At 43.2% G+C, this 15,744-nt stretch overlaps 1 protein-coding gene across 1 annotated transcript in view; it reads left to right on the top strand.

The window, feature by feature from the left end:
* LOC136058308 (ras GTPase-activating protein 1-like) overlaps window positions 1–15,744 on the top strand; it is a 146,457-nt gene that overhangs the window by 21,805 nt on the left and 108,908 nt on the right. Inside the window, exons 2-3 of the mRNA XM_065751641.1 lie at window positions 7,365–7,514; window positions 13,740–13,875. Coding sequence (XP_065607713.1) covers window positions 7,365–7,514; window positions 13,740–13,875 — 286 coding nt within the window. The remainder of the gene's footprint in view (window positions 1–7,364; window positions 7,515–13,739; window positions 13,876–15,744) is intronic.

The raw sequence follows: 15,744 nt of genomic DNA, 5'->3' as shown, positions 1-15,744 counted from the left end.
CCATTTTTCTCAAATACTAGATGCCTTCCTCAATAGTTTTCCATCTTTTCACTTTAGGTGCCAGGTCACTCTTGTAGGGATACCTTTCCCTCACAGCTACTAACATTCGTTGCCAGAGGCTGGCGATTCCATCCATATACCTGCTGATCCCTCTGTCGACAGCTGGGTCACGGGCAATGTTTCCTAGTTGGCGAGCTTCATTACTGTCGAGGGACACGCTGTTGGCCCCGTTGTCCCAACACCGAAGCAACCAAGTGACAATACTCTCATCCGGACGTCGAATAAACTCCTTTCTTGAGCCTTGGATCTCAGACGTTTTCATGGGTTGACAAAACGTGGTAACTTTGACTCTCTCATCCTCCTCATCATCACTATGTCCTCCATATCTTTCACTTTTCTTTGTTGCCTTTCTTGACTGTGGTGGTGTTGAGTCCCCCCCCCCGTCGCCTGTATCTTCCTCTTCTTTCTCCACTTCTTCTTTGCATTCTAGGCGTGAGGACACATGTTTCCATTTCTGGCCTTCCACAGGGGCAACCGACTTTGATACCGGTGCTTCCTTTGTCTGGTCAGGTGTGACTGGGAGGTTTTCCTCTTTGGTTTGAGCCTCAGTTTGGACACTCTCTCTCTCCAGAACAGTATATAAACCTCGGTAAGCATAAGCCAAGCCCCAAATAAGCCATTCCACCTCAGATCTATTTGAGCCTCACCACCCCTTACTCAGATACAGGCCTAGCTCCTCAGAATCTCGCAAGAGTTTGAGAGTAAAATCCCATGGCACCAGGGGTCCCCGTGCTTCTAATTTCTTTCCTAAAACTCTCCACTTTCTCTGCCATTCAACATTCTCTGTTTCTGGGAAAAGCTTCCTCCACATGGTGTAAAGTGCTATTATAAGGGATACATTCAGGAGGACTAATATCCCAGTCGTTAACATAGTCCCTAACCTGTAATCTTGAAAATTCATAAGGAACTGAGAGGGGAACCTAGACACCTATTCAAATATTGTTTGGTTTGTTAACATGGTATCGTTTGTTACATTAGTCGGGGTGCCCAGGTATCTGGTAGGTGCCTCCATCACTGCTTTTAGTTTGTCATATAGGGACCAGACTCCATGAATCAGAATGGCAAGCTTAACCAAGTTCCAGTAAGTTTTGAGCATTAAAAGGGAAAAAGCAATGCAATACAATCCCTGTAAGGGCAGTTTGAACAGAAACAGTAAAAACATTTTTTTTTCTTTTTATTCAAACAAGCTGGCAGCACCCAAAAAGTTTACAAATATCCCAGAAGAACTGGCAGAACGTGTCACCGGTTTGCGGGATGGTTTGACCCGGTACCGTGACAATTGAGGCAGGGGACCCACGGGCCCACACCCCAGGGAAGGGGAAAGGGGAAAGGGAAAAAGGAGAAGGGAGATGGGCCTAGGAACAAAACAGTGGCAACGATCTGAGGAGGAAAGCTAATTTACTAAATAGATATCAGAAAGGAAAATAATATAATATAATTGGAGTTGAGGCAAATGGATCAAATAAAATGAGCAAGAGAGAGTGTCCGATAAACCGAAGGCCTTACGCTAACGCTGAAGGCGGACGGCTGCAACAAACACCCACTGCCGAGCTCGGTCCCAAAGGGAAGAGAGAGTCCCATGACCGCAGACAGTTTTTATCTTTCCCTCTGAGCGTAAACACGTAAGAACGCAAAGCATCGCAAAGTCCTCTGGGGAATGGAGTTCTTCTTCTCTTCTGAGACAGGCATACCTGGAACTATCGATGATCCACAGAGCTGGAACATTAACTCTTTAACTCTAAATGCACTACATGATGTTATGATGTGGAATACCAGTACCAAAAATCATAAAACCATGACAGTACGCTTGGACTTCAAGGTTGTGTTTTGCCGTACAGGACCTGAAGTACAGATAAGCTTCCTAACAAAAGACAGAGATTCACTTTAAGAGTATGTCTCTGCCCGGCTAAGGCAGCTAGTTGGGCCCCACATTGGGCGCCAAAAATGTCACCAGTTTGCGGGACAGTTTGACCCGGTACCGTGACAATTGAGGCAGGGGACCCACGGGCCCACACCCCGGGGAAGTGGAAGGGGGAAAGGGAAAAAGGAGAGGGGAGATGGACCTAAGAACAAAACAGCAGAAACAATCTGAGGAGGAAAGCTAATTTACTAAATAAGACATCAGAAACAAAATAACACAATATAATACAATATAATTGGAACTGAGGCTAATGAATCAAATAAAATGAGCAAGAGAGAGTGTCCGATAAACCAAAGTCCTTACCCTTAAAGGCTGAAGGCGGACGGCTGCAACACCCACTTCGATCCCGAAGGGAAGTGAGACAGTCCCGTGACCGCAGACAGTTTTTATCTTTCCCTCTGAGCGTAAATATGTAAAATGCAAAGCATTGCACAGTCCTCTTGGGAATGTAGTTCTCTTCTGAGACAGGTACACCCAGAACTATCAATGATCCACGGAGCTCTTTAACTCCCAATACACCACACGATGTTATGATGTAGAATATCAATAATACAACAAAAATCATAAAACCATAACACTGGCCTAAAATTACCAGGATCTTCCTTCTTGCCCTTTTTGAAGACCGGAGTGACATTGACTATCCTCCAATCATCAGGCACATCCCCCATTCTCCAAGACCTCTCAAAGATGATAGAGAGAGGTTCAGCAATCACCTCTGCCAGCTCTCTCAGCACCTGCAGATGCACCCCATCGGGTCCCATGGATTTATGAACATTAGCATTGCCTAGGCGCTCATGGACCATTTCTTCCCTGACTAAAGGAAGGTCTCTCATTCCCCAGACCCTCTCACTAACCTCCAGGGTCTGGGATTCCTGAGGGAGAGCTTTTTCACTGAAGACAGAAGCAAAGAAGGCGTTCAGTGTCTCTGCCTTCTCAGCATCCCCCGTTACCAGAACACCCCCCTCACCTAGCAGGGGGCCCACAATCTCCCTAATCTTCCTTTTACTGTTAACATACTTAAAAAAGACTTTTTTTATTTTCCTTTATCACTTTTGCCAGATTCAATTCCAGGTGGGCTTTAGCCTTCCTCATTGCATCCCTGCAGGCCCTGACAACCTTTCTATATTCTTCCCAAGTGCTCAGACCCTTTTTCCACACTTCGTGGACCTTCTTATTCCCTTTGAGTTTACGCATGAGCTCCTTGCTCATCCACGCAGGTTTCCTGCCACCCCTTCCTGTCTTCTTACTCACAGGGACACACTGATCCTGAGCTTGGAAGAAGAGCTGTTTAAATGCTGACCAGCTCTCACAGGCCCCTTTACCTTCTAACACCCTAGCTAATAGGGATAGCTCCAAGTAGGTCCCGGAAGAGATCAAAGTTGGCTCTCCTAAAGTCCAGAGTAGCAATCCTACTTTTTGGTTTGCTTCTTCCACTCAGGATCTTGAACTCCACCATCTCGTGATCACTACAACCCAAGCTGCCCCCGACCTTTACTTCCTTAACAAATCCTTCCTTGTTAGTGAGAATAAGGTCCAATAACACCCCTCCCCGTGTCGGTTCCTCTACCACCTGCATCAGAAAGTTGTCTTCAACACATTGCAAGAACTGTCTGGACCGTGCGTGCTTGGCCAAGTTGCTCATCCAGCAAATATCTGGACAACTGAAGTAATCCCCCATAAGCACCAGCGCCTGGGAACATGATGCTACTTCTAATTGCTTATGGAAGGCCTCATCAACCTCCTCCTCCTGATCAGGGGGCCTGTAGTACACACCCACAGCAGTGTCACCCTTACCAGCCTGCCCCTTGATTCTCACCCACAAGCTCTCCACTGCTACGTCACTCTCCCCCAGGTGGAGTTCAGTACATTCTAACTGCTCTCTCACATAAAGAGCAACTCCACCACCTCGCCTTGCCAGCCGATCTTTCCTAAAAAGCACACAGCCCTCCATGGCAACATTCCAGTCATGAGAGCTGTCCCACCACGTCTCCGTGATGGCAAGGAGATCATGGCCTTGCGACTGCACGCAGATCTCCAACTCTTCCTGTTTATTTCCCATGCTGTGCGCATTAGTGTACAGACACTTGAGGGAAGCAGCATCCCCCCACCTCTCACCATGCCTAGGAACTCCACTCTCTTCACCCAGCAAGCTCTGTTTCTAGCCTTGAACTACACCCTTTTCCCCAGCTGCCCTCATTTTGTCCCCTTCCCCCTTCATACCTGTCATGGTTTTATGGTTTTTGGTACTTGTATTCCACATCATAACATCATGTAGTGCATTTAGAGTTAAAGAGTTAATGCTCCAGCTCCGTGGATCATCGATAGTTCCAGGTATGCCTGTCTCAGAAGAGAAGAAGAACTCCATTCCCCAGAGGACTTTGCGATGCTTTGCGTTCTTACGTGTTTACGCTCAGAGGGAAAGATAAAAACTGTCTGCGGTCACGGGACTCTCTCTTTCCTTTGGGATCGACTCAGCAGTGGGTGCTCACTGCCGTCCGCCTTCAGCGTTAGCGTAAGGCCTTCGGTTTATCGAACACTCTCTCTTGCTCATTTTATTTGATTTATTAGCTTTAATTCCAATTATATTGTATTATATTGTGTTATTTTGCTTTCCGATATCTTATTTAGTAAATTAGCTTTCCTCCTCAGATCGTTGCCACTGTTTTGTTCCTAGGCCCATCTCGCTTTTCCCTTCTCTATTTCCCCCTTCCCCTTTCCTGGGGCGTGGGTCCGTGGGTCCCCCGCACCAATCGTCACGGAACCGGGCCAAACCTGCCCTTAAACCGTTGACAATACCTAGTTTAAAGACCTGTCAATAAGTCCCACCAGTTCCTCAGCTAGAATCCTCCTACCCCTCAGAGACAGGCTGCTTCCACCTGCAGCCATCATGCCAGGTGCCGAGTAAATTGCCCCATGGTCAAAAAAACCAAAATTCCTATGTTTGCACCAACTCTTGCTCCGTGCAGAGCCTGAGCTGTGTGCCAGGATCTCGGGGCCGATAGGGACTGGCACCACCAATCAATCTCCCTCTCCTTTATGGTCCTCCTTTTTGACTGATCTGTTATCTCCGTACCCTTCCCCACCTGGAGTGAAGGCTCTGTTCCAACGGTGCAGGTTTTTTCCTCTCTCTCCCTTTTTTTTTTTCCTTGAGACCTTGTCACAAATAACACCCTGACAGCATCAGACTGAAGTGTTCTGTTATGTTTTGCAATTTGTGATTCACCTTTGCGGTGGTTTTACAATCATGGCTAATTAAACTCTATGTTATTCTCTTACTCCTTTTCCTCAAAGGATGAGGGTGAGTAAATATAACGGAAGATGGCTCAAAGATTGAGATAAGGACAGGGACATCACTCACCAATTATCATCATGGTCAAAACATACTTGGCATAAGGAGATTAGAATTATTTATTGCCCATGTCAACGGTTTATGGGCAGGTTCGGCCTGGTTCCGTGACGATTGGTGTGGGGGACCCACGGACCCACGCCCCAGGAAAGGGGAAGAGGGAAAGGGAAAAGGGAAAAGGGAGATGGGCCTAGGAACAAAACAGTGGCAACGATCTGAGGAGGAAAATTAATTTACTAAATAGATATCGGAAAGCAAAATAACACAATATAATACAATATAATTGGAATTAAAGCTAATAAATCAAATACAATGAGCAAGAGAGAGTGTCCGATAAACCGAAGGCCTTACGCTAACGCTGAAGGCGGCCGGCAGCAAGCACCCACTGCTGAGTCGATCCCAAAGGAAAGAGAGTGTCCCGTGACCGCAGACAGTTTTTATCTTTCCCTCTGAGCGTAAACACGTAAGAACGCAAAGCATCGCAAAGTCCTCTGGGGAATGGAGTTCTTCTTCCCTTCTTAGACAGGTATACCTGGAACTATTGATGATCCACGGAGCTGGAGAATTAACTCTTTAACTCTAAATGCACTACATGATGTTATGATGTGGAATACCAGTACCAAAAATCATAAAACCATGACAGACCATTACTAACAGAGCAGCGAGAAGCAAAATGCAAACTAAGAATACCTTTCCCCCATCCACATTCTTCTGCCTCCTCTCCTCTAGCAGCACAGGGAAACAAGGGATGGGAGTTGTAGTCAGTCCATAATACTCTGCCACTCCTTCATTCTCACTCTCTTCCCCTGCTCCAACATGAGTTCTCTCCTACAGGGTGCAGTCCTTCATGAACGGATCTGATGTGGACTTCCTACAAACTGCAGTTCTTCAAGAACTGCTCCAATATGGATCTTCTGTGTGGTGAAGTCCTTTGGGAAGGGGCTGCTCCAGTGTGGGTCTCACATGGGTGGCACTTCCTGGCAGATCACCTGTTCTATTGTGAGCTCTTCACAGACTACAGGTCCAGTCCAGAGTCTGCTTCAGCATGGGTTCTTCCATGGGCTGCAGCTTGTGTATTTGCTCCATTGTGGTACACTATGGGTTGCAGGGGGATAGCCTGCTCCACCACAGGTTGCAGGGGAACTTCTGTTCTGGCACCTGGAGCACCTCCTTAACTCACCTTGGTGTCTTCAGGATTGTTTCTTCCTACATTTTTTCACTCCTTTAATCCTAGATGCTGTTGCACAGTGTTTTTTTGTTGTTGTTTTTTCTCCTTTCTTAAATATATTATCACAGAGGCACAACCTATGTCACTCTGGCTCAGGTTTGGCCAGTGGCAGATCCCTTCTGGAGCTGGCTGGAACTGGTTCTTATCTAACATGGGGCAGCTTCTTTTCACAGAGGTCATTCCTGCAGCTTCCCCTCTGTCTAACAAAATCTTTCCACTTAAGCCCAACACAACCTTCTATCTGTGCTTTTAATAGGCTGCATTGGGTTTTGGGTAGACTGTTTTTTAGCTGAACTATGGTCTAGTAGTTACTGCTTTCATTTAGCTTAGGTGCAGACTTTGCTTCTGTGATCTCTGTATTTGTCAATAAGAAACGGGTTATTTTAACTCCTTTCACAATTTGTTTATCCAGCCTGAATTGTATGAAGCATGAATAGGGTAAAAATACAGCAACTTGAGTCTGATCAGTTGCTTCTGGTTCTGCTCCTTCACTGAAAATAACCAATTTGAGGAGAAAAGAAGTTTGTCATAAAGCTTTTGTCCCCTATGGTTGGTTTAGAGTGGTGTTTTCTAGTGTGAGTTATTTAGGGAAGTAGCTTACGTGAAAAACTGAACTATTTAAAATAAGTAGTGTTATGTTTATTGTGAATGAGTAATGCAATGGAGGTTACACCTTTTAACTTTATTTGAAAGAAAGGCTTGGAAATTTGTCATTTCAAATGGTAACTTTCATTATTTTCATGTCTATTTTGTGAGAATGAATAGAATCATTAAGTTCTAAGGACAGCCATTGTTACTTTTTTTTTTAGGTGGTATCATGGAAAACTTGACAGAGCAATTGCTGAAGAACGTCTATGGCAAGCAGGGAAGTCTGGAACTTACCTTATTCGAGAGAGTGACCGGAGACCAGGTTCATTTGTGCTTTCATTCCTCAGTAAGACAAATGTCAATCATTTTAGGTGAGAATGAAATGTTTTCTTTTAAAATTGTTAATCTATTTATTTGTGATTTTAGAAGTTAGTACAACATATAATATGATTGTTTTCTAAATTGGATATTTTTGGCTTTAAATTCATGCATTTGGCTCCTCACTTGAGTTTGTTTTTTGCACTGTGATGATACTTAAAAACTACTTCACAGGCTGAAGAATGAAAATGTGAGGAAAACAGTGTCATCAGAACAGCAAAGCTTGTCTAAAGCTGCTATGACTACTTACAGTAGCATGCAGACTTACTAGTTGTCTGAAGAGGTTGTTTTGAATCTGCCACAGTCGCAAGGACAGACTTGAATGTCAAAGTTGAAGGAAATCTAGGTGCTGTTTTTTTTCTTTTATTAAAGGAAAATAACAAGGAGAAACAGGATATTTTGCTGGAATCAACTTTCAGTATGTTAAATTATTCTAAACAGCCTTTTACCCAAAATTGTAACTAGAGTTCTTACCATTGTTAAGTTGTATACATTATTTTATTCTCATTCAACGTAAATGAGATGTGTTCTGGGAAGTTCTTGAATGTTAGCGAACATATAGTATGCTGCAGTGTCATGTTCATCTTCACAAAATAGAAAATTGGGTGTGTTTTTAAAAAGAAAACAAAAACAAAAAAACAAAAAAAAACCCTACTTTGTTAGCTATCTAGATAACAAGAAATAAATGCAAAGCAAATTTACTCACAATGCAAATAAAATGTCATACTTAAGTTAATATAATGGTGTCTGAACAATTCATGCTTCTCAGCTGTACTGACTCATTTGGGAACTGGTTATTATGTAGCAATAATATAAAATGAGACTACAAGGGCGGCTCTGAAAGTAATGCCTTCTATTTTATCATGTTGATCCATGACATCAGAGGCGGATGTTGGTTGTATGGCAGCAGAGGTTGAAACTTTCTGCCAACATTCCATTACATTTCGTTATTGTGTGTCATAAACGCTCAGAGTCCAATCTGAGTTTTTAGAATATTTTATTATAATCAAAAGGTGAAAAGCAATAAGCAAGCAGCGCTGGGTGTGCCGGGGAGTCTTGCTCCACCAACGACACACCGCAAAGAAAGAAAGAATGCCTATTTAAAAGTATAGTTCATACATATTCATCACATTCCAAACTCTGATTTATAGAGAGGATTACACTTAAGGGTTGATTTTGATGTAAATCTTCAAACCCTGAAGGGGAAGAGCCCCTCACTGGTATTTTGTTAGGAGGGGTAGCGATAAGCTTAACACAGCTGGCCCAACACATAAATCAGTAAGGGAGGAGCACCTTTGGCGCCATGTGGTCCTTTTCCAGGGATCAGCTTCCCCAAGCTAAGTACCCCGAAAAAGGGCCACTGGCCCCATCTCTCGGTGCATTCCAGGCTCATCTTCCAAGGTCTGTGTTAGTTTCACCCCTTGGTGTGAGGAATACGCTTTTTGTTACACAAGACTGGTGTAGATAAATGTAGATAAAGTTCCATCCTTCCATGTCTCACAAGGACGTTTTACTCCTTTAAGTAACTTTGTATACCAATTGGAATTAATGCCAGTCCGAAGGTATTGTGTCAGCAGCTTTGACTTTTTATCTTTGACACGAATCACCTTTACATGTTTCACACTGTGTAACAGATAACAGCAGAGGGACAATCTGACAAAATTACAGGTGACATAGAAGTGTGTATGAAGCAAAGGTGTGTCATTGACTTCTATGTGGAGAAAATTGTACCCACTGACATTGATGCTTGGTGAATGTCTATGGAGATGAAACAGTGGATGTGAGTACAGTGAGGCAGTGGGTGGCGTGCTTCAGCATTGATGCTGTTATGGCAGCTGTGAAATTATGGGTCACCTCTGCTGGTGCAGATATTTGAGTGCAGCATGCAGACTCTTGTTCATTGCTAGTGGAATGTCACGGTGTTATCCGTGACAGTGACCCAAGGGAAACCGAGAAGGGAGAGGGGAGAGAAAAAGAAACTGCGTCAGTGGCCGCGCGGCCGCCCGAGCAGAGCCGCGCTCCGGGAGGGGGAGGGGGAAACGGCGGGAAGAGATGGGTCTACAAGAAGACAACGGCACGATCTGAGAAGGAACGGGAACTTTACTAAATCTAATAAAATTGAACAATTGAGAGAGAGAGAAAAATTTCCAACCCAAAAGCTGTGAGCTTACGCTAAGGAGGACCTGCAGGGGAAGCACACGTGCTGAACCTCCACGGCAGCCCAGAGCAACGCGCCCAGACCGAGCGCCGCCTGCATCCGGTGCGGAGCTCCGCCCCTCCCCTCTGCTGCTCCCACAGCATTAACTCCTTCACTGCTGCGTGATGCTCTGATGTGGAATACCGGCATCAACACTGCAACACCACAACATGGAAATACATAGCTAATGGTGGTGGCTGTGCTGAAAAATAGTGTTTTGTAGTTGAAAATTGTCTGTCACATAGTGTTATTGTGTTCATTGTGTCTTGTTGTTTCCATGGGAATAAATAGGAGGCATTACTTTTGGAATGACCTATATCTGTTAATGTTTGTTATGTGGTTGTTTCTTAAGAGTTTGGGATCCTCTTTAATAATTTCTGGTTGTTGAAGCCGCATCAGGCATTGAATATTGTTTCATATAGTTTCATAAAGTTTTGAGACATCTTGGAGAGAAAGTAATTTTTAAGTTTGCCATTTTCCAAGAAAAAGATGGTTATACTTTGTAATCTTAGTTTTATATTATAAGAACCCATATTTATGTGAGAAGGTACCTATTTGAGGAGACCAACAGCCAACAGTTACAGGCTGGTTTGTCATGATTTGATGTGATGAACTGGGGCTGTTTAACCTGGGGAAGAGAAAGCTGAGGGGAGACCTCATTGCTCTCTTCAAATACTTGAAAGATGATTGCAGTGAGAGTGGAGTTGGTCTCTTCTCACTGGTGACAGGTGCAGTGTCTGAGGAATAGACTCATATGTGGATGATCCAAATCATTATTACAGATTTTCATATTACAGGTTTTAACATCCCGTATATACATTCACAAGTTTTCTCTTGTGACTTTCCCACCCACCTTCACAAAATAATTTCACGTCAACAAAATACTCCACAAACACTCCATAACTGTGCATACAGGTGCTTATCCAATCAGGGTCATTAGTCATTCCAAGCCACACACTCTTCTTCCCATGAGCTATAATCACAGAACTGTAGGGGTTGGAAGGGACCTCCAGAGATCATGGAGTCCAACCCCTGCCAAAGCAGCTCCCAGCCCAGGTTGCACAGCTCAGTGTCCAGGCACGTCTTGAATGTCTCCAGAGAAGGAGATCCACCACCTCTGTGTGCAGCTCCAGTGCTCCATCACTGCACTGGGAAGAAGTTCCCATGCACATTTGTGCGGAACTTCCTATGCTTCAGTTTGTGGCCATTTCCCCTCGTCCTATCACCGCACACTACTGAGAAGAGTTTGGCCTCGTCCCTTTGCCTCTCGCTCCTTAGATATTGATAGATGTGGATCAGATCCCCTCTGAGTCTTCTTTTCTCAAGGTTGAACTGGCCTAGGTCTCTCAGCCTTTCTTCATAGGGGAGATCCTCCTGGCCCTTCATCATCTTTGTGGCCCTCCATTGAATTCTTTCCAGCAGATCCCTGTCTTTTTGTACTGGGGAGCCCAGAACTCCTGGAAAGGCTGAGAGAGCTGTAAATTATTTTGAAATACTTTTAAGGTAACTTTTTCCTTCTCATGTTTATCTCTGCAGTTTCCAGTTCTTAGATGCTTTCTCTTTATAAGCAACATTTATTTAGTTTAGTATAAGTTTCTCTCAGTTTCTTAATATTTTAATGTGTTTTTTAATTTTTACTGATAAATGATGTTATTGATTCTTAAACTTCATTTTGTGAAGGTATATCATAATTCATCCTTAAAATGAGTGTTTTAACACATTTCAACAAGAATTCTAGTGGAAAGTATGTTTTCCTATTTACTATATACATTATTGGAAACTTTTTTACATTTTGCATGTTTCAAAACAGCTGATTTCAGTTTTTACCAAAAAATAATTCTATTGTAAAGCAAGCAAAGGCGGTGGCAGAGCCTTTATTTGAGGTAGAGGCGCTACAGAAAGAGATATTAGATATAAGGGGAATGAACTCACCCCTCCCGCCAACCGTTTAATTAAGGAACGCGGCCGCCTCTCGTTTGAACTCTGGCGCGCCGGAAGGAAAGGTTCAGAGCTGCAGGTCTCTGCACAGGAATTACCAAGCCCAGGGGCCGTCCGAAGACGGAGTGCCCCCCCTGGAGTGGGAATTCCTCAGCAGAGTCGCCTGGATCTGAGTCACGGCACCAAATTGTTATAGGTGTGAAGAACAATACACACCAATCATTGCCAACAGTAAGGAATTTATTGAGCAAGCAATAAACGAGCGAAACAGCGCTGGGCGGCCAGGAGTCTCCGCTCCACCAGAGGTGTGCAACGGGGGCCTCCCGATCCCTCTTTTTATTGTCTCTTATCTCTACATTCATGTCTTATCTTTTTCTTTATGGGCTGCGCCAGCTGTTATTAGGAGGTTGTTCTCTGCCTCCTGGTGATCGAGATGATAAAGGCCGTAGTCTTCTTCAGCTCCGATCATGCGCACTCAAGAGGAGATTTTCACTTATTTTTCTTTTGCAGTTTCTTAGAAGGTCACTGCTGTCTGTTGTTCATTGTCCAGTTGTTAGAACTAAGCGCTGTGGCTCCAATTTGCACAAACTACAAAGTTTTTAGACAAAACATTATATATCTTTTTTAAGACTTCTACAAACTACATAGTTCTCAGAAAAAAACACTGAAAAACACTGACACATCTGTCTCGAGTCGGTTTGATTAACAAGTACAGAACTTATTTTTACCACAGTTAAATTTCTGTGTCTTTATTTTATCCCTGCTCAAAGTTGCTTTTCCAGGTAGCACTTAAGTTTTAACACTTGTTTAAGAACAGTAAAACTACTGTCTAGCTTCTGTATTGTTGGAATAATTCACATCCTGTTGATGCTATCAGTTTATGTAGGTTGCTCCAAAAGTAATGCTTCATCGATAGTTCTGGGTATACCTGTCACAAAAGAGAAGAAGAACTACATTCCCCAGAAGACTGTGTGATGCTTTGCATTTTTACGTGTTTCTGTAAGTAGTTCTTCTCTTCTGAGACAGGTATACCCATAACTATTGATGATCCATGAAGCTGGAGCATTAACTCTTTAATTCTCAATGCACTACATTATGTTATGATGTGGAATATCAATACCAAAAATCATAAAACCACGACAGATGTTATGGACCAACATAATAAAATAAGGGAAATTATTTTTTGAGCATTCCTTGCACATAACTGGTTGTTTACTTGTCTGGTCAAAAATACTAGTTGCTTTGACTTAAGTACCTATTCCCCCTTGTAGAAATGATTATTGTGTAATATTCATAATTTCAGTAACCATTAACTCTTAACTAAATCAATTATTTCTGACTACTTTTAGAACTTTTGTTGCATAGCTATATGAATGGACATGATACTTTCCATTTTTGGTACAAGTGCGTTCATGAATCTGTACTTAAAAGCAAAAAAAATTAGAATAAGACAAACAGTTCTGTAAGGATTTTGTTGTTATTTGAAATTTTCTTATAAACTTTTTTCCTACTTAGTAACAAGTTTTTCATTGAGTACATTATTGTGAAGTTATTTCTTTTTCATATGTCTACTAGATTAATTGTATAAATGTGACAAAGTCTTGACTATTTCTCAGTATAATGAAGTGCAGTTATTTGTTACTACAATATATTGATACTTTTGCCAAATTTATACAGGCCTGTCATATAAGATGTATGTCCTGCATGATAGAAGTGTTAATCTTGTTACTTCTACTAATGCAGTTTGTCACTTGTCCAGGATGCTGGTCATTGGTTTTCTCTTTAATGTAACTTAATTCCGGCAAATTTGCTTGCTTTTTTTGTGAAACTCTGCCTCCTTTACAGTCTTCAAAGATTTTTTTTGTCATGCGATGTTCATCAGTAATTTTGTTTAGTTACTTAGTTACTTTAACTAACTTTAGTTAGTTAAAGTTTTTGTTAGTACAAGTGTGTGTGTATGGATTTAAAAACTTTAAAAACTCAATGTTATCATAATTTAAAAATCCACAAAAACAGCAAGAAGTCCCTGACAATTTGTAGCAAAAGATTTTCTTCTGACAAGCTTTCTTTTCCATATTGACAGGATTATTGCCATGTGTGGAGACTATTACATTGGTGGACGTCGCTTTGCTTCGCTCTCAGACCTAATTGGTTATTACAGTCATGTGTCTTGTTTGCTGAAGGGGGAAAAACTATTCTTTCCAGTAGCACCTCCAGAGGCAAGTAATAAAACTCTAAGTCATTTACTTGAATATTAGTATCATTAATAATCATTAATCTTACTTTTGATTATTCGTAGTTTTCTGTGAAAAAAACACTGTAGAAAACTTCTCCAAATTCTAGAGCTGTCTCAGTGTCTGCTGAAGTATAAGGAATATATAACTGCATTCATACCAATACAAAGTAATAATTAAAAAAATAAAATTGCTTTCTAGTGAAAGTCTAATGATAAAGCTAGATATCAGGTACTACAGTTATCTCCAAATGTAGTAATAGTGTTGTGTGTAAACTGAGATAAATGAAAATGTGCAATTCTTGACTAGTAAAGAGCACCACTGCATGGTAGTCAACCTCTACGCTAGGTTTTACACAAACTTACTAGAGTATTTCAAAAGAAAATTTCCATTTCTTTATATTCTTGACAACATGATCAACTCTAGTGCTGTCACAGTCCTCAGCTGAGTGGAGTATCACTGCATACAGAGGGGTTTCCTGAACTGGGGACATCCCAGAGGAGTGAAGAGACCTGCTAGGAGCCATCAGCTCTTGTGAGAATGGCTGACAAGGCTTGGGCAGGGCCAAGAGCAATGTTGGGAGGTCATAAACAGGATGTAATCACTACTAACAGTCACTTGCCAAGGACATCAGTATGAGCCAGAATAGAGCAGGAGATTGTGGTTGTACAGGGGGTTCCTCAACTGAGAAAATTCCAGAGAAGCATAGAGACCTGACAGGAGCTGATAGTTCTCATGAGAACAGCTGATGAGGCTTGGATGAAGTCAAGAGCAATGGCAGCCAACTACCACTTGCATAGAAGGCAGCACTAGCAACCAGGGTGGCATGCAACAGTCTGGGTGAAGCACAGGATGGTATTCAGGAAGGGCACTTGTCACTCTGCCACTTCAAATGGCAATTGTAACCTGCTTGCAAGGACCTCTAGTTATGGCACCTACCTTGCAGAAAGCTATGTCCTCTGTGTCCACTGTGACCTCTGGATCCACAGGATCTGATTTAGCTATTCAGATTTCCCAAGGGACCATACAGTCATACAGCTCTAAGGCTGAGTTACCTGCCTGAGTGTACCTGAGTTATCTGTCAGTATCTGATGGCAGCAGTGAGTATACCTGTGGGAGATGTGCCAAGGTAGAAGAACTGCTTGGCCTAGTGCCAGAGCTTCAGGAGGAGGTGGGTAGGCTGAGGAGCATCAGAGAGTCTGTGAAGATCACAGAATCACAGAACTGTAGGGGTTGGAAGGGACCTCCAGAGATCATGGAGTCCAACCCCTGCCAAAGCAGCTCCCAGCCCAGGTTGCACAGCTCAGTGTCCAGGCACGTCTTGAATGTCTCCAGAGAAGGAGATCCACCACCTCTGTGTGCAGCTCCAGTGCTCCGTCACTGCACCAGGAAGGAGTTCTTATGCAAGTTTGTGCGGAACTTCTTATGCTTCAGTTTGTGGCCATGTCCTCTCATCCTATCACCACACACTGCTGAGAAGAGTCCGGCCTCGTCCCTTTGCCTCTTGCTCCTTAGATATTTATAGATGTGGATCAGATCCCCTCTGAGTCTTCTTTTCTCAAGGTTGAACTGGCCTAGGTTTCTCAGCCTTTCTTCATAGGGGAGATCCTCCTGGCCCTTCATCATCTTTGTGGCCCTCCATTGAATTCTTTCCAGCAGATCCCTGTCTTTTTGTACCGGGGAGCCCAGAACTGGACACAGTACTCCATGTGAGGCCTCACCAGGGCAGAGCAGAGGGGGAGGATCACCTCCCTCGACCTGCTGGCCATGCTCTCCTTAATGTAGCCCAGGATCCCATTGGCCTTCTTGTCCACCAGGGCACACTGCTGGCTCATGAACAACCTGTCATCCACC

Source organism: Cyrtonyx montezumae, unplaced genomic scaffold, assembly GCF_038088225.1.
Source record: "Cyrtonyx montezumae isolate F1298 unplaced genomic scaffold, pur_monq_1.0 scaffold_78, whole genome shotgun sequence".
NCBI lineage: Eukaryota > Metazoa > Chordata > Aves > Galliformes > Odontophoridae > Cyrtonyx > Cyrtonyx montezumae.
The sequence above is the reverse complement of the archived record's forward strand: the minus strand, read 5'-3'. Positions and strand labels throughout refer to the sequence as shown.